Source organism: Nomia melanderi, chromosome 3 (genome assembly GCF_051020985.1).
Source record: "Nomia melanderi isolate GNS246 chromosome 3, iyNomMela1, whole genome shotgun sequence".
NCBI lineage: Eukaryota > Metazoa > Arthropoda > Insecta > Hymenoptera > Halictidae > Nomia > Nomia melanderi.
In genome coordinates this window covers 20,566,060-20,591,318 of record NC_135001.1, presented here as the reverse complement: position 1 = coordinate 20,591,318, position 25,259 = coordinate 20,566,060, and the positions used below count along the sequence as shown (strand labels likewise).

The window sequence follows — 25,259 nt, the reverse complement described above, 5'->3', positions numbered from 1 at the left end:
TATATCCGCGCGATCCGCTCGCGAATTAATACTTCCATCGCTCCGCGTGGCTCGTAAACAGATGCGGACAGCACCGGTGTCCAATAATTAACTGTGCGACTGTAATTCATTCCCGCGGATTACAAAGTGGCCGCGCTGGCGGATGTTACCGCGTTTCTGCATCATAGATCCTCGGGGAAAATGATCGAGCACGATCGCCGCCCATTGTTAACGGTAAAATGCAGATAATCGTAGACGCCTGCGTCATTCGATTACGAAACGCGGCATCGTAAAAACTGTAATAAACTCTTCTCTTTCCTCTCTCGTTCCCAGCAGCTCGGCTCTCAGAGAAATTTAACAACAATTCTCACTCGCTGAATCTCGTTCTCGCGCGTGGCATTGTCTTTCGCCAAAGTCATTTGATCCTACTCATTTGTTAATTAACTCTTGCTTTTCCTACATCTTTATTTGACTTTTCTGACGAAACCTTTTACTGCCAGCCGCGTGTATTTCATTCCGTTGCGAGTCCATTCAAGACACCATTATCATTACTGTAACAATAACCCAACGAGCGGCGTATTGGAAAAGAAACACTCTGTTTTTCGCTGCGCATTCCTGGCTGGTAATTGGTACGCGCGGAAGCCGCGTCGCTTCCTGTTTCAAGCGGCGCAAGGAAACCACGAGAATCGTCCCTCTTCTGCCGGGAATTCCCGAAATTCCGTTCGTGAATTCGACTCTCCGGTTCGCGTGACTTCCGATACGAGTTTCGATCGGCGGTGAAAGATCGACGTGTTAGCGGATTTCCGGCGACACCGGGCGACGAAACACCGAAAGAATCGCGATCGTCGGCGAAAAAAGTTTCGTAATTGGTCTAGTGCCGTGTGATTCGCAAACGGCTCGTAAAACCATTTTCCACGGCCGACACGCGCGTAGAAGCATCGGCGAGCGGTGTTCCCGCGGGCTGCCTGTCGCCGCGTCGCGTCGGCCCGGAAGAGAGGGAAAAGGCTTCCCCGCGAATCGCCGGGCGCAATTTCACAAACAGCGTCCGCGCGGCATAAACGGATTCCATTGGAATTCCATGCCGGTGAATCGCAACGGCACGGTCGAGTCCCGTCAACCGAGGCTACCTCGATAAATTGCGTCGGATGAATTCTCATTCAGAAACAGAAATTCAGCTTGATTTTCTCCGTGATCACGTGGAACGGCAGCCACCTAGCCTTGCGCGGAACATCGCGGCGCAATTACGACCCGCTTATTCGTGCGATACTAATGTGCCCGCAATGATAGGAAATAGTATCGACGCCGCGAGTGTCTTTTGCTTTTAGTTCGCGATACTTGCACAAGTACTCGGGACTTCCAACGTATCGGCCGAATCGGAATGTAATCTGATTACACGTCGATAAAGACAATTGAAATGGTACCGTTGATTCGATTGTGAGATTACGTTCTACGGTGCTTAATTGTCGGTCGTCGTAATTGTTGCGGTCTCGAAGTTGTAGGTCTCTATCAATCAACGGTTGTTGAAAGTATATAGACCGCAATCGGAGCGATAATAACATTTCAATCGTCGTCGTTGGTGCGTAATCGCGTTACATTTCTGATACATATTGTGTTATCAACTGTTTATGTCGGGCGATATTTTCATGCAGAGTCGGACTGTTTCTTTCGTCGCGCATTTTCCGAGCTTCATACGCACGAAACGCAGGATTGAAATATCGAAATTAAATTTCACGAATTTTTGCACGGCAGCGCGCAGCGGGCAGTCCGAATACAATGAAAATCAAAACTCTCGACGCAATTTTTCGACTTGAACGGATTCGAATGGTGTTGAATGTCGAATGCTGAATGAAATTAATGCATCGGTTACACGGTTCAATTACGAGGGCCAATCGGAACTTTTCATTCCGCGGGAAAGCCGCGCAATAAAAATCCCCCGTACCTGATGGATTGATCGGATCTGGATGGAATAATCGCGTGTAGTTTTACGATTAACCGGTGCGTATTTATGTTCCGCCGAGCGACGGGATTAGGAGGCGCGCAATCTCGATGGCGGTGCCGGTCGCGATACATCCTCGGGGCAATTTGCTTTTATCATAGGGGTTCCCCTCCTTGTGCTGGTTAACGCGAACGGAAAACCGCGAGTGACATCGCGCAATCGAGAAAGAATGCAATGAAACAAGAACCAATGGTTACCACTACTATCGCTACAACCTATTTATAATATCAGCCCTAAAAACACGGAGGGATGTTCTCCTCGGGTCAACAAAAAAGGGAATGTAACGTATGTCATTTACGTTGCCAAGATTACCATCGAATAATCGTTTTTACCTTAAAAGATACTACTTATCGCTAAGTAAATGATTGCGTGCGCATATACACCGCTTAATCTCGACGCTGAATCGCTGTTATGGTTAATAATAACCGTAATAACGTTATTACCGTGTATAATTCGCTTTAGTCACTGTTGTTTTACAATTGTACGCGGACCGCATCCATCAAACTTGGGAAACCCGCGGCTTTGATACTTTGTGAACCGCTTCTACTTGTTTTCGGAGCTACCTGGATCACTTTACGGGCCGGGGTTATTACAGGGGCACTCTTACCCGGCTCTTGTAAGGGGTTATTATCATTATTATTATCATTATTATACGTTTATAATAACAATCCCCGATGCGTCTCGCAGAATCGATTCAGAAGGTTCAATATTCCACGCTGGAAATAGAAACGCAAGCCCCGCGAGCCGTCGAAATATCGACGAGCAACGGAACCGGAAAACGTTTCGCGTGCAGAGGCGCATTTAATTCGGCCAGCCGCCGCGGAAATTAGTATGCGACGCGGCGTGCGTCGTGGCGTTCGTTGTCGTTACGTCTGCGTTCGACCATGTCAAATTAAGGGAACGGAATAGGCCGCGGCGCACCGGCCCGAAGAAAACCAACGTAAAAGACCCGCGCGCTCCGACTCCGGCACGCATACACGCGTTCCCGGGCTCCCACGGTGCTCGGCCATTTTCCCATGGATTTCGTGCAACCGGTTCCGAAAACCGTGGAGAGGTGCCTTTAACGCGTGAATGGGACTCCGCGCGACCGCGGCCATTCACCTTCCGCGATTTGGCCACGGGCCTAAGCTTTTATTCGTACGCATCCTCCCGTGCGGACCGACAACGTTTTCCATGTAACGCGTCCAACGTGATACCCACTCGTTTCCTTTTCTCTTTTCTCTTTGTCTTTCTTTCTCTCTCTCTCTCTCTCTCTCTCTCTCTCTCTCTCTCTCTCTCTCTCTTCCCCAACGTCCCTCTTCGGTTCATCGTTTCACTTTTTCTTCTCCCTTTTCCCCCCTTCGAACTGAAGAATCGCCGTCTCCTTTCTTCCGCGCGCGAGTTTGGAACAGTTGGATATGCCCCCAGGTTTTTTTGGAAGTTTTAATCCTGCGCTATCTCCGGCGCAGATTCGACTTCCTTTTTTGCTCGTGGAGGTATAAAAAATGCCACGCTGTCGTGGAGCGGATATCAACATCCCCGAGATAACCTCCCGAGGGAGCGCAGCTGAGTCCCATGGATGCCTCAGTCCAGGGTTTTTCAAACGGCGGATCGCGATCCTTCAATGGGTTGCAAAGTAAATAAAATGGGTCGTGCCGGGCAAGAGAGAATGCAGAAAATGTTTGGAGTGTGGCTTGTAGCGCTCATAAAATGAAACTTTCCTCAAAGCGTGTTGACTGTGATTATGATTTCGTTTTTGCGTTTTCTTAACGTAGCTGTGTTTCAGTAGAAACGAGTACGTTAAGTAATGAAATATCTGCCAGCTACTGTAGACGCGCAGCAGCGGCTGAACAGTGATTAAATGAACGCAATAATTGATATAAAGTCTTCGTTTTATCATATTTACACTGGGTCACGATACAAAACGCGGTTCCCGCAGTCGGTCACGGTGAAACGGTTTGAAAACCGCTGCTGTAACCCTCCCGCCGCTCGTTCCCCAAAAAAAGATGAGTTCGTCAGTCACGCGTTCCGGCGATACTCTAGATATTCTCGCAGACACTGCGTACCAAGGAACGCGGATCGATCGAATAGCAGAGAGGCCCGCGTTCATTTCGTTTCGGCCCGCGAGGGACTGATTCTCCGGCGAATCTCGATAGAAATGATTTTCCACGAAAATATTGACGCACCCGTCTCACGCTCGTCACGCTACGAATGCGTCAAAGCACACCCGTACCATGGGCGGCCTTTTTATCCTGCTCCCGGAGTGCACGCACGTACCGTGATGGCACGTGGATTATGAATTAGTTTTCATAATTGTAGCGCATGTGGTATCGCCTCAACTTTCCCACAGTGTTTCGAGCATCCACTAAATATTCTTGGTGCAACATCTCACGCGATATTCGCAACTGGATCGCAGCGAGGACTACGAAGCGAAAATGTTTTGAAGCCTGACAAATACTTAACCTATGTTTCGGAATCGCAACGTAGGACTCTAGCCTTCGATTTTCCGGTCCCTCGATCTCCCTGTCGATACGATGTCGAAGATTCCACGGATCTCGATCGCATACGCGACTTCTAACGCGAATCGATTGTTTACAAGTGACGACGACGAATGTGGGAGATTCGATTTTTGGAACGCGATACATCGTATTCCCGGAATTCGAGCGCGACATTCCATCGAATTGACGCGTGTATGACAAGAGTGAACGCGACGTCGCTGCACGATTTTCGCGCGTAAAAAATGTACTTCTTTTCGTGGTTTCATTCGTTCGCCGCGAGACCACACCGATACCGTTGAGGAGCTGAACATCCTCCGGTTTCACTACCGAAACGCATGAACAACGAAAACGTTATAGTACAATCAGTGTAATAAGATCTTACCTAATGTTTCCTGGCGTCGTGGCCCACACCCTTTTCAAGAATTAGACACCAACTGTCACTCGTGACGCCCACGGCTGCACACAGGTACTCGCCGCGACACACCGCTTCACGACACCCGCCCGCTCTTACTCTTATTTATTTCGAGAACGCGAAAAGTACAAAGGAGCGAGTCGTCAGAAACGTACACTGACTGTGATCACTGCACGAATGCCCCGAGTACGTCATGTCCTGAGAAGCTAGCGCCGCAGTGCGAACTGCCGTACGTCGTCTCTTGGTTAGGAAACACTGGCTGTATCTAGGGTTTTTTGTCCCACCCGACCAGCCGCAGTCCAGCCAGTAAACAGTAATTTTTTGTTTACGTTCGAACCTTTCCTTTCCGTAAAATCGACGCGACGTGTGTACAGTGATTGGTTTTTATCTTAGTGAACTTATTTCGCATTATAAATTTTTAATAATTTTGGTATGTTTTACGGAAACACCCTTGCATGAAAATTATATGGATACTTGTAAAGTCGAACCAAAGGCAAACAGATCAGACTTACCGATCAGAGCTGGGTAAAATTTGACCAGGATTGTGTAAAAAATTCGTTTAAATCCGCGTTTCTCAAAGTGATTGTTAATAAATCAATGTACAAAACTTGTATCGTTTCTATGATTTCATTTGTTATGGATTGTTTTCATTGCAGTGTATGAGAGTTAGGTTTGAAATAACCTGTACACTGTGTATCATTTAAAGGACATATTTTACTCAGTTCTGTTATTGGATCATGTTAGTGAAACAGCATTTTAAGATATAATATTTCGCAAATAGCATAATGGCAGATGATATGAATGAGGAAGCTAAAGATGAAAAGTCCAAGGAAACTAAAGAACGTTCAAAAATAACAGCTGCTGAGGAACGTTCAGAGTATTTTAAAAAATTAGAAAAATGGTTACACGAAGCGTATGCTTGGCAAAGCATGGCTGCAATGTTTCCATACTACCTGATGTCTCGTCAAATATTGAATCCATCATCAGGTAGGATTATCATATATTTATATATCTTTATGTTTCAGCTATGTGTAAATACGTTATCTTTTGCTAACATAACAAAATTATTCTATAAAATAGAATAATTACAGATGTATCACCATTTTCATCTGCAACAACACATGCAGCAGGTACACAGAGATTAATACTTGGCACAAATGGTCAACAGAATGATCCACTTAGGCAAAGAAGAGGTCAAGAGCCAATGGGACCTTTATTTCAACCTCCTGGAGCTGAAGGTAGAAGGTCATAACGATAACTCCTGAGTTCATCACATTCCAAGAGAGGTTCAGCTAGTACTATATGAGCTTTTGATACAAAAATATTGCATTTCACATCTTCCTTGTATACTATTGAACTTTATATATCCTTGGACAAAAATTAACTTTTTGGTCTCATAAATGCAGTGTTTTTGATCTATACATCTTCATCATAATCATATGGCACAAAGTTACTTGTATTTATTGAAATCTTAGGATATCATTATTTCAGGCTTTGAATATCGTATACCACCGATATGGAAACGATTTGCTGCTGAATTTATAGATTTGACCATGTTATTTCTGTTGAAGTTTTCTATTGCTTTCGTTGCCATTGATGTTTTTGATTTCATGTATGTAAAATCAACACGTCAGAATGATGTAACATCTGTAAATAATAATTATCTGTACGTGTATTCTATTTTTTATAGAGATATAGATGATTTGAGGATGAATTTGAGAATCGATTATAAAATGGCTTTAGAAATGACGTATGGAGTGTTAGTGTTGGAAATGATTCACTGTGCGATAGTGTGCATTTTTGAGGTAAGCATTGATACTGAAAGTAACACAAATATTATTTTTATCAAATATTACTATTTAGGCATTCTGGCTGCAACATGGTGTAAATGGTCGTGTTGGCGGAGCAACGCCTGGAAAATCTATGATGGGATTGCGGGTTGTACAGTGCCGCAACGTTACAGTTGTCGAAAGACCTGATGATCCGGATGTTGTACTCGTTTCACCCGGAACAGATTTAGGTTTACCTCTCGCGCTTGGAAGATCAGTGGCAAAGAACTTAATCTTCGCGTTCTTATTTCCAATATGCTTTGCGTTATTCTTTTTGAGATTTAACAGAGCTTTCCACGATTTACTCTGCAACTCTATCGTGGTTGAAGATCCGTACAGAAACTTGAATAACAATAGATTGCCTCAACAATGAATACATATTCCATTAGAGAAACAAAATGTCTCTAATTTGCATATGCGTATGTGGGAAAATGTAATATGTATATATATGTATAAATTAAACATAACGACGTTGCGAAGTATTTTTCTAAAGTTTAGGACGGTTTCTATGCATACCACTGTAAAGTATAAAGTAAAAGACTATGTAATATCTGCATAATAAACGTGTACAAGTTATTTAAGAAGGGAAACTTAATTAAATTAAAGTCTGCACAACTTGTACAGATTATAACTATTGTAGTTATTAATAAAACATTTTATAATTGATCTTTGAGTTACCGATTTATTCTCGCAGAATTTTATTGTCTACCCTTTAATAAGCATGCTTGTGTGTCACTTTTGCGTTACGGAATACTTTTATTTTAGTTCGCCGCACTTCACATATAATTACTTCATTGTTTTATGCTTTTAGATGATATTTGAATGATTTTAAATATATCTGCGCGTTTCAAATTTCATACAGATTTATTTTACAAGTTCGGCACGCCATCTGAAAGAGGATGGCTAGAAACTGACAAGACTAGTACCTAACCAATGACGTCACTTCCCAGTTAAACGTGGCTGCCTCACGACAGAAGGAAGGAGTGGCTTTGCGATCTGTCAAGTTAAATGAATTCTCGTGAAAATTGATGACTTGTCGCATTGATTAAGTTGTTTCTGTGTGCTTAATATTGATAATTCATCGTGCAGTAGTTCTGATATACAAAGAAAATGTCGTCTTCGGGTGATTTTGGAAACCCGTTACGTAAATTTAAGCTTGTCTTTCTCGGCGAACAGAGCGGTAAGTATTTTCTGTACATACTTCCGTTGATTTTCGATCAATATTGCCGATGTATCTATACATTTCACCTTATTAACGATTTCTTGTCTGTTTCGGATAAGAATTTTATTCGAATTCTGATGGCCGTTCTAGGTTATAGATCAATATTTCTGCTCGCTTTGCAACATAATCGTTGCGATCGAATTCGGCGTCGTTCTTGTTGTCACCGTCTCAATGTAGCCTTTAATTTTAACGTTATCGTTAATACTGTACGTACTTCGCATTAGAAATTATCATTCCTTGCCTATAATGATGGAAATATTCATTTATCGTCGAAATTTTTCATTTATACGTTTAGCTTTGATTGCTATCCGGTATATTTGTTTCCTTTTAAATGATTACGGGTCAAGTCCGATTATCAGCATTTTTATTACAGTTATAATGCTGCGTCTACAAATACTAGATTATATTTGATTGTACTTGCTAAGATAATATTTGAACTAATAACGATTTGAAGAGATATTCAATAATTTTATTTATATTTTATTATAAAAAATTATTGTACGAATTTGAAATCTATGTATTGATAAACTTTGATACTCTTGATTTTATTATTTGATATTTAATTTAAATACCAAAAATTAACTTCTTAAATTGATCGTATAATTTGATGTTACAGTTGGAAAAACATCTCTTATCACACGGTTCATGTATGACAGCTTTGACAACACGTATCAGGTATGTACTTAACAATTTCCTGATGTATATGTATGCTTGTATATCACTTTAAATAATATCACCAATGCTTGTACATCTGTTTATACAATAATTCTATTGTCAAAAGCATAATTTTATGATCTCGTATATATATTATATATGTAAACATGAAATAATTTATTAAAATTTGCTCTGCTGTAAAAATTTGAATACCAGAACTTATACACTTTGTCATACATCCCACACGTAAAACTTGTGAGATCATTTATATTCTAGTGGCACACTTTCCAATGACCTTATGGGGATATAATAATCTTATAATTCTATCATGCTTTCTACTCTAGTTAATCGATTCTTCATATGATTTTAAAATAAGAAACAGAATATCTTCATTCTTTAAAGTGGTCAATATTACATGTCAGGGGCAAATGCTAGTAGGAGAGACAGTACAAAGACAAGATATTGACTTTTTCTAATAGACAGATTCAAAGAAACGAAACACAAAATATATTTTAACATTATATTATTATATATTTATTTTATGCATTTGTTATATTTATATGAATATTTACTATACACTTATTCATAATTTCACTATATTTCATGGAAATAAATTTTTTATTTTTCTTATTTAAATATATATCAAGGATGTTGAAAAAGGGTTATCATTAACACTAAACATACCAACACTTTATATATACCTATTCTTACCGTAACCAGTTAAATAACTGGTTATAAAATGAAGGTAAACAAATTAAACGATAAATTTTTCTAAGTGAAAATAGAAACAGAAGGAAAAATATAAATTAAACAATTGATTGACTGGACAATATAAAAACTGATATGAAGTTACATGGACAAAAAAAAAATGCAGAATTTTTAATGAAATTTGAGAACTGGTCATTTGACCACTCTCTGTACATTTAGTGTTAAAAGTGTTACAAGTACAGTACGGAAACCCATATAGGCACATCACTTTTTCTAACATAATACTAAGAATTGAATTAAGTGCATGTACATGTATCGTACATGTATTGGTAAGTAAGGTTTTATAAATGTTATAGTAAGGAAATATAATATTTGTTACAGGCTACAATAGGTATAGATTTTTTAAGCAAAACTATGTATCTTGAGGATAGAACTGTAAGATTACAGCTGTGGGACACAGCAGGCCAAGAACGGTTTAGATCTTTGATACCAAGTTATATTAGAGATTCTACAGTTGCAGTTGTCGTATATGATATTACCAGTAAGTGTAGTTTATAGGAAGACTGATCCTGTTGATTAGTCTAACCTTGTTATACCAGCTGAACTGAATTATTTATACAGATGCAAACTCATTTCACCAAACGTCAAAGTGGATTGATGATGTTAGGGCTGAGAGGGGAAGTGATGTAATTATTATGCTAGTGGGTAATAAGACAGACTTGAGTGATAAAAGGCAAGTTCCAACAGAAGAAGGAGAACGAAAAGCTAAAGAATTGAATGTGATGTTTACTGAAACTAGTGCTAAAGCTGGATATAATGTAAAACAGGTATGTTTCATAATACCTGTCAAAACTTTTATCTTATCAACTAGTATTTCAAAGTGCCGACTACATTTTCTTTATGTTTTAGCTGTTTAGAAGAGTAGCAGCGGCTCTACCAGGCATGGACTCCACTGAAAATAAGCCTCCTGAAGACAGTATCCTTTCTGTAAGATATGTAATGTACACACTTGCATGATACATACATAATCGTATTTCAGGTATTTTTCTTTCTAAGAGTATACTGGTAAGAAGCATATCCTAGGCCCTCAATACATATAGCGGTTGTGTTTGTTACACAATTAATTATATATTTTACAGGAATCATATTAATTAAGTTACAAAATATTTCTTAAACCTTAAATTCATCATTTTAAAATCTTTCATCACTATTGCCCATCTTTTAAACATCATTTCGAATATATTATTTTTTAATATTTATTATTTAATATTATTGACAATTTACTTTTTTTCCGTTCTCTTTTTGTGTTTTCCTTAATATGTTGCTAAACCTGTAGTGCAAGAAGTAGTTCTCAAGGACACACCAATTGAACTGAAAGCAACGGAGAGCAGTTGTGCATGTTAAACCACCGATCAGCTTAACGGTAGACAAAACACTTCTTTAAGTTAATTTAATAAATTAAACTCTCGACGCTAGGACGGTGACATATTCAGCCAGTGTTCTTTTCACAGTTTAAAGTGTGGAAAGCAATAGCACAGTACTGAATAGGTATAATTCTGTATTCATGAAAATATAAATATCACACGGTAGCTTAAGCAGACTGCTTTTACACAATAACGTGTTTCGTGTGTATCAGTACATCAACGCATCAACATAATCCAATTTATTTAAAACCTCGAATTCTCCATCAATGCTGCTTGCTCTGTTTTTAACGTGTCAATGGTTGATAATTATCGTACATAGATGACGTATCGAGTATTTTTTAATTCCGAGAAATAAATTTTTTTTAACAAATATTTTGTTTAGCGCGTGTACTTATCGTAATTTTAACTTTAAGTGATGGAATTTCATATGTTTTGCATTCTGGAAAAAAATGAATTTTTTTAACGAAATACTAGTCGTGTGCATGATCGGTGTAGCAGTTGCATGATACAGTATACTTATATATATATATATATATGTATGTAGAGTTATGTATATATAAGTTGCTAGCCGAATCCACTGATCGGTGAGACCATAAAATTACGTGTTGCGTAAATGCAGTCAAGGAGATAGTCAACAACAGTCCATTGATTTAAAGTGATTGCAACTATCAGCAATAAGAGTCTTTTACATTTACGAATCCAATCTATTTCAATTGATAGTGATGTGCTAAAGATGGAACCTTGTACACAGAATGTACCTGCGTGCGTATCGCGGACTATTACGAAGAGAAAAAAAATATTGAAAAAGAAAAAGAAATGAATTGCAACGACTTAAAAAACTAGCTGCTAATGTTATCTCATTTTTTACGAATATTTTAAGAAAATATTGCTCACGTATGGGGTTGTTCCAAGTACTGGAATAACCTCTGCATAAAATAACATATTGCATTTCCTGTTCGAGTATTATTTATACATTTTGAACTGAATTAGACTCATTTAGAAGGAAGGAAGAAAAACGTATAGATAGTGAAATTAAGCAAAAAGATTCTCACAAATTCGAATTTGTACATATTAACTTAAAATTGGGATATGGATAGACAGAATGCTATTATACCTAATATTATGACATTTTTGTTAATAATTATTGTAATATTTTAATTTATATAAAAAACCTCGAATAGCATTATTTTTTATGTTAATTTCTTAAAGTCCACAATTTTTCTTGCCATTTTTCCTTGTATATGTATATATATACATTATATATATACATATACGCACATATATTTCCTGATTTCAAAATTGCTATGAGACTTATTTTTATTCGTGTTTGTACGATACTTTTTAAGTAGAATTAATACGCATACAACACATTGTATGGCATTGTAAAAATTGTGACAAAACAGCACTCGATGTATAATTTTAATTAAGGTGCTTCGTGGCTGTAAAACTTCTCACTATTATTAATATTAGGGAATGCTCCGTCCCGTTTTTGAACTGTTTAAATTTTATACGCTTTTCAATTACAGCTATTCTAGCTTCTAAAACGAACATAAAAAATTCTACAATTAACATTTAAGAACTGCAATGTTTCTAATCGTATACTTCAATTGTGTGGTGTCAAATCTATTTACGTTGCCTGAACGCAAGGAATAATTCAAATGCCACGGTATCGATTCTATGGCCTAAAAGTATTCATTGCATCACATACTTGTAAACATTGTCAAATTTGCATTGCTATATCGTCGCGAATACCGAGAACTAATTTATTCTATGAGAAACAGAGGGAGTGTTAAACGCGGTGTTCGATGTATCACGTGAATAATATACGAGATGTAAGAAAAACGCGATCTCGAGAAAGAAAAGAAAGGAAAAGAAAATATCAAAGATATTGAATTTATTGTCGCATTTACACTGTGATAACACCTTAACACACGAAAGCAGCTGTCGACTTGCAGAACCAATCACCGATGCAGAACGGCTCCGAGTCCGAAGGGGAGAGTGGCTGCATTTGCTAGGGAGTTGGTGGTTTATCACTGTGCAGCTAATAAATGCTAGCTCCTTTGAGACAATTCAGACACGAGAGAGAACCAAACGATTCATCCACATACTATTAACAAGATGCTGGCTTCTTCTGATGTCGACCATCGTGGCCCGTGTATGTTTGCGCGCGAGGAAGGCACAACAGAAAACAATGTTTTTTCATTAAACACCGTTCTTATCGACTACTTCTGCCGTAATCATTTAAGTCGTTACTAGCGGGATTCGTTGCTATTCCATGTTAATCCAGGGAGAGGCTTCGTGCGGTTATAGCGCGCGCGCGTTACGTTGTTGCACGTTGAAACAGGAACGTTTGCGATCTCGCGCCGCGTCGCGAACCGGAAATCGGCGTCGACCTGCGGATCGACCGATTACATCAATGTAAATGCCTACGTCTTAAGAGCACGATGATAGGGCGGCCCCCTTTTTGTAATACACCAGGCGATCGAAGCAATACGCAGCAAACCAGCTTTCTACGACTCCGTACATATCACGATTTCTCGATGTTATCCTTCTTTTTACTTTTCACCTGTCCCTCTGAGTATCTCTTATTTTTCGAACACTCGATCGGAAGTCGACCCCTAACTGTCAGCCAATTCTCTAGCTCATCTTTACCGTCGTTGTTTCCTTTTCCGAATCGCGGCTTCGACCGCGGAATCTACCAATTGCAACACGCACAAAACACCGAGAAGCTTGAAACGAGTCTTAGACATACCACACGTACACACACGAGATCACGAGAAAACGACTGAAAGTAAAACGAATATATTAGCCCATCATTACTCTGGTAGTAGTTTCGAAGAATCAAACGATCGAGCGACCGCAAAAGTCCCGTCGCGTAATGAAAAGTGGGAAATTGTAATTCGTAGAGCGCGTTTATTGGCGAGCCTTGTTTGGCGGTGAATTGTTCGAGATTTATAATGTAATCGTAATTACAATCTTTATAGACGTTTTTTCGATATTTCTTGGTAATAAGCGAGAACGACTCTTGTTACGCGATCCGTTCATAAATTGAGGAAGAAAAGACGCGCGGTTTCGACGAGAAAACGAAGAAGAGGACGAAAAAGAAGAAGAGAAAAAAAACGAAACAACAATACAAAGAATAGAAACGACGATTTCGCATTGGAAAGTGCTCAAATTGCTTCTCACTCGCCATTTTGTACGAATCGTTTCGACGAGTCCGTATTGTGCGTTTGTATTGATTTTTTAAACTATAATTCAGGGATACTTCGGCGATGCAATGATTCTTGCGAGCGGCGTCGTCCGCTGTCCGAAAGCGTTGTTCGTTTCAACGAAATCGCTAAGCAATATTGTGTTCTCCACGGCTGAGGGTGGGCACGCGGTGAATGCGTGATTAGCGCTTACTAATTAAGCGGGAAAAGATCGACGAACGAAAAAAAAACAAACAAACAAAGAAAGCATTGTAGAAAATCGTTGCGAGGACGCGCGCGCGTCAATTCATGAACGTGTCTCGTGCGACGCTCCGCGACGAGCGTCGAGCGACGAAACACCGGTCTTGTGTTTCATCGAGGAGACTGAACGCTTCTAGTACGCCAATATGTAATTAATTAAACGAAATTGAGGTAACTCGAGCGATCTGTAAGACCTGTACTGGGCGAGGTACAACGAGGAACGCCTTGGGGGATGGGAATAGGGGGGCTGAAACGAAAAAGGTCTGGGGGGGGGGGCTAGTAGTCGGATCCGGGGATTCGCGTTCCCGGTAGTGGTTGCCACGAGAAGCGGGCCAAAATTTAGCAGATGCTGATTATAGAACTTAGAGACCAGTAGACGCGTCTGTGGGAGAGAGAACGCGCGAGGTTGAGAAAGCTCCGCTTGCTCGCGAGACGCGCGAGGAGGCGAAGGTTTCCCTAGTGTCGTCGTTGTACATTGATGTGATAAGGCTTTTCCCGAGAAAACCGACACTAAGAAGAAGGCAGTAAAACGGAATGAGTCAGAACGGAGATAAAGTCGTAACGTTATAATTCATTAATCCGCCGTGCTTAAACGTGAACTCTACGTCGCCCTAGCACCACCGTTTTCCGAACGTTAAACTGTCTTTCTAGCGCCAGCCCCTCTGTATAACGTGTCGTGTAGCGTCGATTCGTGCCGTGATGTATCGCGACGCGCGAGGATCTCGTTGGCCTAATGGCGCCAGTCCGCATTCAATTACTCGTCCAATTTAATCTTACGAGACACGGAAATAGATTTACCGTTCAACGACGAAGAAATACGGTAACATTAACGAGCGAATTTAATGAAATTACTGTGCTAATAGAGACTGTACTCTCTGCACCAGTGCGGAGTAGCCAAAGCCGATGAAACTTCTTCAGTGGACTTGCGCCAGTTTCGGCATTCGGATTCCTCACGCTTAATGTACAGCCTCGAGAACTATGTATTAGGGGTTCGGAGGTCACGCACGCGAAGCGTAATGTATATTTTCACTTCGCTTCGATCACGCCCGCGACGGAGACGCTCGTCGGCGCTCGCGACCCCGTGCGACCGGAATCGCGCTCGTAGTTCTACGTAGCACATAGGGATCTTTTACGACTTTCCATACCGAGGGTAAATCGCTAATCTTTAATATAACGCCTATTGTAAGACTCACGCCTAAGAGGACGCGTCACTTTTCGCACGGCCAGAGGCATCGTTCCGGTCGCGGTTCTCGCGAGGCCGGCGAGGTCCGGTCTCCTTCGCGGCGGCGGAGCTGACGAATCGAAGTACACCGATCTAGTCGGAACGATCGACGCGTTGGTCGTTCAGTGATCCACGGTGCTTGCTTTCCGAGGGCGCAGTGGTATTGAAATATCCTTTCCGTTGCGGTTTTAACCCCTTTGCTATGGCGGAGATCCAGGGGGAAGTCGATGAGTCGGTGGCGGTTATTGACAGGTTTACGTTTAAGTGTCACTCGGTCGCGTTTGAAACGGGATAATCCGCTTGAATTTAGGACAGATACAAAATCCACGATGATGTTCGCTTTTCGATTTCTTTCGTTGCCGGGTTTCGTTCGTCGGAAAGAGAAGAATTTCGTTCGCGTTATGTGTTGCTCTGCGATAGTTGCCCGTAGCAATGGGGTTAATGGTGGTTTAATAGTATGATAGCGACACTGATTTGTAGCATTTCGAAGGGAACTCTTGTGAATGTAATTTGCAAGGCAGCCGCGTTCTGTGGTAACGTTATTGTAGCCGATGTTTCTTAGTTGAATAGAGGTGTTTGCTGTATCGTCTCTTTGCAATTAAATTGTCAAACTTAACGTAGCAGTAGGGTGCGATATTCATTAATTGTAAGATTAACCTTTGGAGTCTCGACGAGCTGTTTCGACGATTAATGACCCTTCCGAACCCTGCCAATCGTATCTCCCTTTCTTCAAATTCCTGTTGCTCATCGAACACCCTTCGCATGATCCCAGATGCGGAACGCATAAGAGAGAAGAACTTCGATTTGTGATACTTTTTATACCTTCGATGTGAACGCGGATAATTTGTATCGTTTGTAAAAGCGCGCCGTTTTCAGTAGCTTTAGTCCCGTTCGTTTAAGAACTCGAGGCTCGAAGGGTTGAACGTCAAGGCTTTAAGTTTCCGATACATTATATAAAATAGGAACTAATGTACGCTTTTGTTTAACGTCATCGAACGAGATCTTGCAGAAATATAATTGAAAATAAAACTCACAGACCTTGTTCCTTCAGGATACCGACATGAGATAATTCGACGCTCCTCGCTCTCGTCGAATCGATTGCGAACGTCGACATTTTTATTTCGCTGTACAATCGACAGATTGAAATTCGACTAGCAAGCGGAAATATCGATCGAGGTCGAAAGCAAGCTTCCAATCCCTTTTTTTCTTCGTGCGGGAGCGAACGTTCCGACTGGATCGGGATCTAAAGTGCATTTATGATTCACATATTATATAAATACACGCGTATCATGTATGCCTGTCGATCGAATTCGTTGATGGGAAAAGAAAATCTGGATAAAAAATACACCACCCGACTGTTGTTATTTTTTCTTGATTACGATAACTGCAATAATGAACGGTATATCCGATACTGATCGTGATATCATCGTTTATCTTCGAACTGCATACCTCCAGCGAATGCATGGATTGATTCTATTGTCCGAGCTGCAACGATTCGCGTTCCGAGAGAGGCACGGGGAATGGTACTTCAGATTTGATCTATTTCAATTAGATCTGACCTGGTTTAACAAGATATTCCTATCGAAATTCCGTTGCTATGTTCCCTTATTGAGTACAGAGGCGAGATAAGCGAGATCCCCGGATCTTATCGAGTCTTTTTTACTACGGTCGCGCAGCCTCGATTGGATTAGTCATTCTTTAATCAGAGCAAGACGATAATGGGTTCAGGGTAGATTTAATTTCGATTAGGCAATATGAATCGGGATGTAGTAGCCCGATCGATTGATGGTGACGTTTAATCACTGGTACAATGACATTTCCATCACAATGCCGTAACGATGTAATAGGTAGTCAACAGTGACACCGTCTTTGCAGTGCAATCACGGCGAGGACGCGGTTTAATCCCACCTCGTGGGCGATCCTCCATTCATAATCCATTTAAATGGAATTTATCGGAGATATAGTCACGGTTGGTTCTCAAAGGCCGCACCCGCCGCGTCTTTGTCTTCGAACCAGCCAGGACTGCCAGTGTAAACGAAATTCAGGGTAGCCGCGCAACATCAAACACCTTGGGTGTGTTTGCCGGCCCGTATTCCCGCAATTGCGGAATAAATACGCACACGACGCGTTCTCTGTTGGGTCGAGGAACAAGTCATTGCCGTTTATTTGAAATTTGAAAAGCAGAAAAAAATGTTTTCGCTAATATTATGTGTCATTCCGAAGCGAAATTTTCCTTCTACACGCTAATGTTTTCGGATTTTAGAGTTGATTTCATTTTTGTTCCGTTTTAAGTCGTTAAAATGGAATGTCGAGTTGAAAAAAATGAGCATTTTCGACACTCGCTGTTATTCACCTTCAATCGCGACGGAAATATATTCCTGTATATCGAAACTGCTCATTTTGTCCTGACATTCGACTTTAATAATTTAGTACGAAATAAAAATAAAATCAACCCTAAAATCCGAGAACACTAGCGTATAGGGGGAAAATTTCGCTTTGGAATGGCACATAATATTAACGAAAACATTTTCTTCTCTTCAAATTTCAAACACAGTGCAATTATTCCTCAATCCAATATTTAACAACGAGAAACCATTCGAAGCGATGGATTTCGCTCGAGTTTTGTACTCCGACCTCTGAGCGGAGCGATCCGTGAACTTCAATAGAAAATTCGAGCATCGAAGTTCGCGGTACGGCAGCTGCGAGAAGTTCCGCGAAAACTACGATTGTTTAATCCTCCACCTCCGCCCCCCGTCACTCCGTTCTTTTCGTTTTAATGTAATTTCAATCGAAACCGGAATATAATCAGGCCGGCGTTCCGCGAACAGTTTTTTCCGACTCGAACTTTCTCCGCGCGAGGGTGAATGGTGTTGGTAAGTGGAACGGAGCGAATAATTGGGTAAGTTGGTGAAATATCGCCGATTAAAAGCGAAGTTGTAGGGGCCGGATGAAAAATACGAGCGATAGCGTTCGACTAATCCGAATATTCGCGACGAGGGCCTGCAGCTAAGATTCGAATTTAAGAGAATCCGTGCGCGAGAGAGGATTATTAAAAATACATTAAGAGGGCCGGAAAATATAGCCGGGTCTCTCGTTAATCCTCGTATTAATCTACGCGTGAGATCGCCCGGGCGAAATACGAGCTCGAATTAACAAAAAGCAACGCTGATGGGACTTTATCGCTCCGGGAGCAGATTCTCGCGGGGTAAAAATAGGGGAGAAGCCCTGCTAGTTCGAATTAATACGAGAAGAAATGTTCAGCCTAATGGGATTCGAATTAAAGAGCTTTTATCGCGTTGTACTATCCGGAGAGTTATTGGAGAGACTTGAACTCGCAATTAGTTCTCTAATTAACAACGGTGTTTTATGATCACCAGTAACGTTCAACCAGATTTCGTGATAATTTATACAACCGTGTATTGCGTTTACTTCGTTAGAAATAATTGGAGGAGTTTCTATGGAATCGAATGAAGGTTTGTATCCGTGAATCGTTCTTTGATTTGTGTTAACATATTCGCGACCATTATTTGCTTCCATGATGATCTGTCGCAATATTCTACTAAATTTGACAAATCTAAATAAATTATTGAGAAATTGAAACTAAAATGTGATATTGAGTTTCTAAATGTAATGTCATACCTTGTAACTTTAATGTACAATATCTACAGTATTAATTTTATTTTATTCATATAAAGTCATTGCGACTGTCACAGATGCGCGACGTTGCTAGTCAAAGTGTTAAGGATTGAGAACTACTCACCTGTACCCTTCGATAAAGTGTATTCGCCAGCAGAAATCTCCGGCGAAACGCATTCGATAGTAATTGTTTACATAGTTTATTGTAATGTCAATTATATACAAATTTAAAATTACGTCCAGTGCTTCTAATCTGTCACACAGCATCCCATTATTCGACAGTTACAGTCAGTTTCTCCGGCACTCGCTTTGTCATCCTTTCGGCAGATCAATATCAGCGACTCGACGAACCACTAAATGTAATTATTCGTTATTTACAGTCTAAACCCGCTCTTGACCAGAGTCCTTGCCACGTTCTCGTGTCATCGATCCGCACACTAAACAAATCATATTAAAAACAACGGGTTCGTTCAGTTCCTCTCTCGCTCTGTTTCTCTCTTGCATTCTTCCTCGGCCATTTTAAACTATCGTAAACGCGATCCGCGATTTCTCGCGGCAAATCGATCGCCGCCGAAGCGACAACGCTTCGTATTGACTGGCCACGATGGCTAAGCGTCTCTTCGAATCGCATGGCAGTATGCTGTTAGATATTTTGAACGATAAATTGTCGATCGCGCGACCGATCTCGCTTCTCGAACGTCTCTTCCTCCATTAGTAAAAAAATGAGTTACCGTTCGTTACGATCGCGAGATCGTGGATCCGTCGTTTCGTTGGTGACACTCTCTCTCTCTCGCACTCGTTCCCTTTTCTCGTCTTTTTATTGAGCATTTAGGCGATCGACAGCGCCTCGGATTTCACGCCGACTTCTTTTTGTCAGAATCGGGCCGATCCGAGGCTCTGATATTCCTCGTCAGACGTCAGCCATTGTCTCGAAAAGAAATCATAGGTAACCAAGTATACACGTGTGAAAAGATTTCATTTTATTTAGATATTCGTGATAAATGGATTATTTTTCTGTGATATCGAAATGGCTGCCGCCTATAAACGAAACAGATACCCCTTCGCAATCCTTCGTCACGATCGAATCGCCTTCGGATTGATTTGAAATTAAACTTAGAGCCTACGACACGAAACAAGAAACTAGTTTGTCGGACCGCGAAGGTTCGGAGAATACAACCTTGTCGATAAAGGTGTCCCGATTGGAAGAAACAGAGCTCGGTCTTACTTACGTCACGCTATGAAGTATCGAATACTACTCGATTTTCCGGCAGTTGGTCGCGTCAGTGTTCGTTCTTTCGCAATCAGTAGAAAACAATAGTATTTTTCGAGACCTTTTACACCATCCTTCGAGGATTCAGGATTCACCCGAACCGCTCAGAGGTTCAAATTCGAACGTTAAGTCTCTTAAGTGATTCTACCGGAAAGGAATTCGGGGGTGGCGATGTTCGATCGAATTTCCGCCGCGCGTTCTTGAAGATTTTCAAGGATCTCTCAGGGGATCGTCGAGAATCGCCAAGAGACCTCGATTCGTTCACCTTCCCGCGCGCTCCGTCGAATGAACACGCTGGCCCGCGACGTGTCTTACACGCGATAATATTCAATTGAGTTTAAAGTTAAATCGAAGATCCTAAGATTAAACTTTGACGTCCCGATAATCCCCGCGGAAGAACGAGCGAGATGCTTTCCATAATTCCGCAGGCAATTGATTCCCCTCCCCGAAATTCCCAACGATCGAACAGGGACGCGCTCGTCATCGGGGGGTCGCTAACATTTCCACGACGAAACTTCCCCCTACCCACACCGAATCCTTCCGCAATCTTCCCTCGACCACGCTTCAAACATTCATCGCGCGCACACAGCCACCATCCTCCTCCCTCCGATCCGGCGTACACGAAGCGATAGAGCGGTTCGCAGAGAAGACGATGAAACACGCCGCCGCCACCACCACCGTCCGCAGAACTGTCGATTGTTCGTTCACCAGCGACTACAAGCTTCTCCCGGAGTCAGACCCTCAGCTCGTCCATGACCTGTTGCTGATGATTGTGGCCCTTCTTCAGCGTCCCCGTCCCAGTCATCGCCATGCTCTCCTGTTGCAGCTGGTTGGGGCTGATGATCAGGTTCTGCCCCTGCTTGCCGGGCTTGGTGTTCTTCGGCGGCGGGGGTGGCATCGGCACGTGGCAGCTGTTGTTCTGCAGATCGGCGAACTCCGGCGGCGGTATGTGCTGAATGTGATGCCTCTCCGCCGTTTTCGTCTCCAGGTCGCCGCAGATGTTGTTCGGCATCTGACCGTTCTCCTGCCTCTTCTTCGAGCAGTTGTGCTGATTGCTCTTGTCGCGCTGGTAATAAACGCCCGCGAATATCAGCACGTTCAGGATCAACAGGCTGCAGCCGATCGCGATCGTGACGCTGAGAGCGGTCGAGTAAGCCGCGAACCCGTCCTCCGGTTGCGTCGTCGTGTCCTCGAACGCCAGCTCGCTGGGTATGGCCGTCGTCACGTTCGGAGTCTTCTCTGCGACGGTCACCTCCGCTGTAGTCGTTCTGGTCGTCGTTGGTATCCTCTGGATGAACCTCGGCGGCACCTTTAGGGGTTACATCGATTAATTGGGAAATGCTCGAGCCTGAGAGGTTGAGGACTGTCGAACAGTTATTGACAGCTCTACTCGAAACAGTTTCGACCTCTTGTTCTTCGAGTACCGATGAAGCGTACCTGTTCAACGTCGAGTAGATGATGCGACCTAGGAACGTCGTCCGAGCCAGGCTTATGTAGATCGGGGACTAGGTTCAGCCAGAAGGAGAGTCTGTGCGCTCTGTAGTGGTTCTTCAGCTTCGACTTGAGTTCTGGAAACACGGATGGTTTCTCAGTGAGAGAAGAAACAGAAGAACAAAAAGAAGAAGATGCAGAGGGGTGAGGGGGAAGGAGGGGAAAAAGAAAGAACGGATCGAGGAGGAAAAGAAAAGAGCACAGGGTCGCCTTTCAGAGGGAACGTGACAGCGGCCACGGCCAGCGGCAGCTGGGCTACTCGCACGTCAACCTCTGGAGGATGGTTTTCCACGAAGCCCTTTCGTACTAACAGCGAGGTAATTAATTATTGTCGCGTGGTAATCTCATACAGAAGGCAGCTTCGTTAGTCAGTGCGCCTCAAAGTTCCAAACTGGCGGGTACTGGCAGCGAGCTGGAGCCGTCCGGCGGCAAGCGGGGGCAACGCCAAGGAAGACGGTAACAGTGAGAGAAAGAGCGAGAGAGAGAGAACACGGTTAACCCTCGGGCTGGCTTTGCCCCGACTTTTCTACTTGCGACCACGACGCGGCATAGTTTGAGCTGCACTGCACTCGAGTGCGAGCGAACTTTCCCCCGCACCGGCGTTATTCTGCTCGTGCCGCTGACTGGGTTTTCTCGTCCAGCCCCCGGGGGTTACTTGTCGCGTTAGGATCATCGTTGCGAGAAAGATGCCGCGTACGAGAGAAAAAAGCGTAAGAGAAATTAGATTCGAAGATGCGAGAACTGCGTTCGTGTGGGTCGGATGGGTCGAAATCACCGGATCCTGATTTCTTTTACAATTATTGAGAAGGTAGCAGATGATTGCATGAGAAATTATTGGAGAAATTGTTTTCATCATACGCAAATTGAATTGCACATCGGTCGAAATCTCGGTAGATGTGCGTTTGAGACTTGTATAAAAATTATTAAGAGAAAGCGATTCAATTGTTCGGTGATTCCAGTGTTAATAGAGAATTATTTCGGGAATATATTTGTTAGCGGAAAGGAAATGGGAGAAAAGGAAATTAGATTCCAAGATACATCAAGAACTGAATTCGCGACGGTGCTCGACGTTGATAAGAACGTTTACACGCGTCGCGAGGTAGTTAATGGAGAATTAATTCGAGAATATATTCGTTAGATACGTCGGCGACAAAAGGAGCTCGCAGGTGACGCGACGCCGTCGGCTTTTCATTTCGAAGTTGCGGCGCAATTGGAGGAACGAAACACCGCGAGCAGAAGTGAACTACTGCACGGGATTCGCGGGTCGTTCCTGACGAACTGCCATTCTCCTCTCTCTTCTCCAGAATGAGAATTATGCAAATAAATCTTCCCTGATCCTCTTAGTTACATGCACGAAATGCGTGCGAGCTCACGAAGACTAGATTCATTATACTCACTTTAGGTCGTAATCGGATTAAATAATAATTCCCGGTTCCGGTTCAAAACGTTTCCGCGCAGATCCTCTGACGAAAAACGATTTCTCCGAGTGGAAATCTGCCAGAGGTTGCGTATTCGCGACGCTGACGCGGCTACGACCGTTCAACGAGGCAACCCTCGCGTTACTTTAACCCTTAACAACTCAGTATGTTTTTGTGCAGTGACTAACCTGTAGAAAATTATTAAACCTTTGCGCTCGGAGGTCACCGTTTAATTTAAAACAGAAGAATGATCAAATTTAATATTTAATATTAAACTTCGTATAATGTATCACTACGTTAACGAGAACGATATATTAGACGAAATGATACAGCAACGAAGTTCCTAAATCGTATTGTCTCTATAGAAGCAATTTGAAAAGTGCTCATCAGACACCATTGGAGTCATTAAGGTCAAAGCTCGATCGAGTCGAAAACACAAATAAGAGTTTTTTCTCGCTCGGCGTTTAAACGGGACCGCTCGGTTTCGGCGCCGAAGAAGCTTTACATCGTTGTCCGAGCCCTACAGCTAACGCTAAGCTGCGAAGTCTGAAGCTTAACTTCCGCCGAGAATAGCTTCACACTTCCCTAACGAGTTCTTTGTACTCCGACGAGAGTTTCAAATGTTTGTCTTCGTCGACGGGGAACTGTATCCCCCTTTTAAAGTCGCCGACTCCCTGAAAATTTCCGCCATTATCGAGTCACTCATCCGGGGAGGAATGTAACGAGCGTCAGAGAAAGGTGTTCGGAATTTCAAGGGATTTTAACGGACTCCGTAATTGCTGCGCAGTCGCGACGCGATACTAATTTTTCTTTCGACCCTTACCTATGCTCAGGTATTTTTTGTGTACGGCCTCGTACGCGATCCAATCGATGTTCTTCAATTTCCGTGTGCCTTCGTTCGGATTCCTGTCGGAAAAACAATGGATACATGATCGTTCGTTCCTTCGTTATAAGCGTAAGGTTTCCGATACGTTGAAAACGCAGCTCTCAGTCAAAAGTATTCCCTTACTTGTACATTTACATAGATTGTGGCTTGTTACATAAATTTCTGCATTTTAATTAAATGGAAACTGATTATCTTATCTAAACGTAGAAAATGTTTCTTTCATTAATGACTCACCCTGTACGCGCGAAGTTCGTCAAATACAGTATCACGCTCTCAGATAACGCGATCTCAGCTTTGGTGTAGTTTTTCGGCCAGTGCGACAGGCCGCCTACTATAGGTGCTCCAAAAAAATATGGCAGGTCCTCGCCGTGGATGCAGCCTTGCCTCTGAAAGCAGAACATCCTTTGAACTAAAATTCCTCAACTTCTACACTCGTCAAAGTTGAAATGCAATTTCGCTAGAGTGAATTCAGATCAATGATCTGGTGATCTCAGTAAAGATCAGTCGAATAAAAATATTTAATAACGTGAGCAACTATTATAAATAATAGTCTAAAGTGAGAATTACAATGCGAAATAATTAATACCGTTTTCTATTTATCTTTGCTGTCAAAGAACAAGTGATACATAAAGCACTCAATATTTTCTCGAGTTAACCCTTAGCACTCCAGGTTGTTTTGTAATCTTTCAGCAACTGCACTAATTTTTATATTCTTCGATCTTTTATTTTCCTTCTTAGTACAAAATTTGGATGTGTGGAGAATCTAATAATTTCAGGGTAGTTTCTTTAAGATTTATTAAAATATTTATGACTGGTGCAATATTGGAGCCTACAGAGTTCAAAGGGTTACTACGCCATATCCACTCGTTGCATCCAAAAGGGAACGAACATCAGTCGTATCCTCGAAGCGCCTAACCGAATTTCTTCGAATTTCACCGGGCAACGTCGGAATATAATATTTTTTCGTGCAACGGTCCCGAAGAAACGACGAAGAATCCGCAAAGGTGGTCCCCGGCTGAAGTATTGATGGCATTTTAACGACGCAGGACGTCGCTCGTATTTCAAACGGGAGAAAGGCTGTTCCGGCGGCACGAAGATATTGAGGAGGAACCGGCTGGATGAGCAGCACGCGGCATGATATGTGCTCGACCCCGAGTTTCGAGATTACTCTCGTCCTTTCGACGCT

At 42.3% G+C, this 25,259-nt stretch overlaps 3 protein-coding genes across 11 annotated transcripts in view; 2 read left to right on the top strand and 1 right to left on the bottom strand.

Annotated features, from left to right (window-relative positions):
* Positions 1-4,656: 4,656 nt before the first annotated feature.
* On the top strand, positions 4,657-7,339 carry LOC116429167 (protein FAM8A1). Of its 7 annotated transcripts, none has more exons than XM_031981791.2 (6): positions 4,657-5,177; positions 5,646-5,851; positions 5,945-6,102; positions 6,356-6,476; positions 6,555-6,669; positions 6,728-7,339. In XM_031981791.2, exons 2-6 carry the CDS (start codon positions 5,763-5,765, stop codon positions 7,064-7,066), a joined length of 822 nt encoding a protein of 273 aa, XP_031837651.1. In that variant the 5' UTR covers positions 4,657-5,177; positions 5,646-5,762; the 3' UTR covers positions 7,067-7,339. The 7 variants fall into 7 exon arrangements, with proteins under 7 accessions (XP_031837651.1, XP_031837648.1, XP_031837649.1 ...); XM_031981788.2 differs by having other exon boundaries at positions 4,851-5,177; positions 5,956-6,102; positions 6,728-7,337; XM_031981789.2 differs by having other exon boundaries at positions 5,146-5,294; positions 6,728-7,338.
* A 297-nt stretch (positions 7,340-7,636) lies between these two features.
* Rab6 (RAS oncogene family member Rab6) lies at positions 7,637-14,316 on the top strand. 2 transcript variants are annotated; one of them, XM_031982073.2, is made up of 6 exons: positions 7,637-7,873; positions 8,532-8,590; positions 9,659-9,818; positions 9,899-10,104; positions 10,187-10,253; positions 12,643-14,316. In XM_031982073.2, the coding sequence occupies exons 1-6, from the start codon at positions 7,804-7,806 to the stop codon at positions 12,714-12,716; spliced, it is 636 nt and encodes a 211-aa protein (XP_031837933.1). In that variant the 5' UTR covers positions 7,637-7,803; the 3' UTR covers positions 12,717-14,316. The 2 variants fall into 2 exon arrangements, with proteins under 2 accessions (XP_031837933.1, XP_031837937.1); XM_031982077.2 differs by lacking the exon at positions 12,643-14,316 and adding an exon at positions 10,614-11,887.
* A 4,866-nt stretch (positions 14,317-19,182) lies between these two features.
* Nlg3 (Neuroligin 3) overlaps positions 19,183-25,259 on the bottom strand; it is a 396,857-nt gene continuing 390,780 nt past the window's right edge. For both annotated transcript variants that reach the window (XM_076365758.1, XM_076365759.1), the window contains 4 exons: positions 24,308-24,459; positions 24,011-24,093; positions 21,716-21,846; positions 19,183-21,587 (listed from right to left, as the gene is read on the bottom strand). In XM_076365758.1, coding sequence (XP_076221873.1) covers positions 21,012-21,587; positions 21,716-21,846; positions 24,011-24,093; positions 24,308-24,459 — 942 coding nt within the window. In that variant the 3' untranslated portion in view covers positions 19,183-21,011. The remainder of the gene's footprint in view (positions 21,588-21,715; positions 21,847-24,010; positions 24,094-24,307; positions 24,460-25,259) is intronic.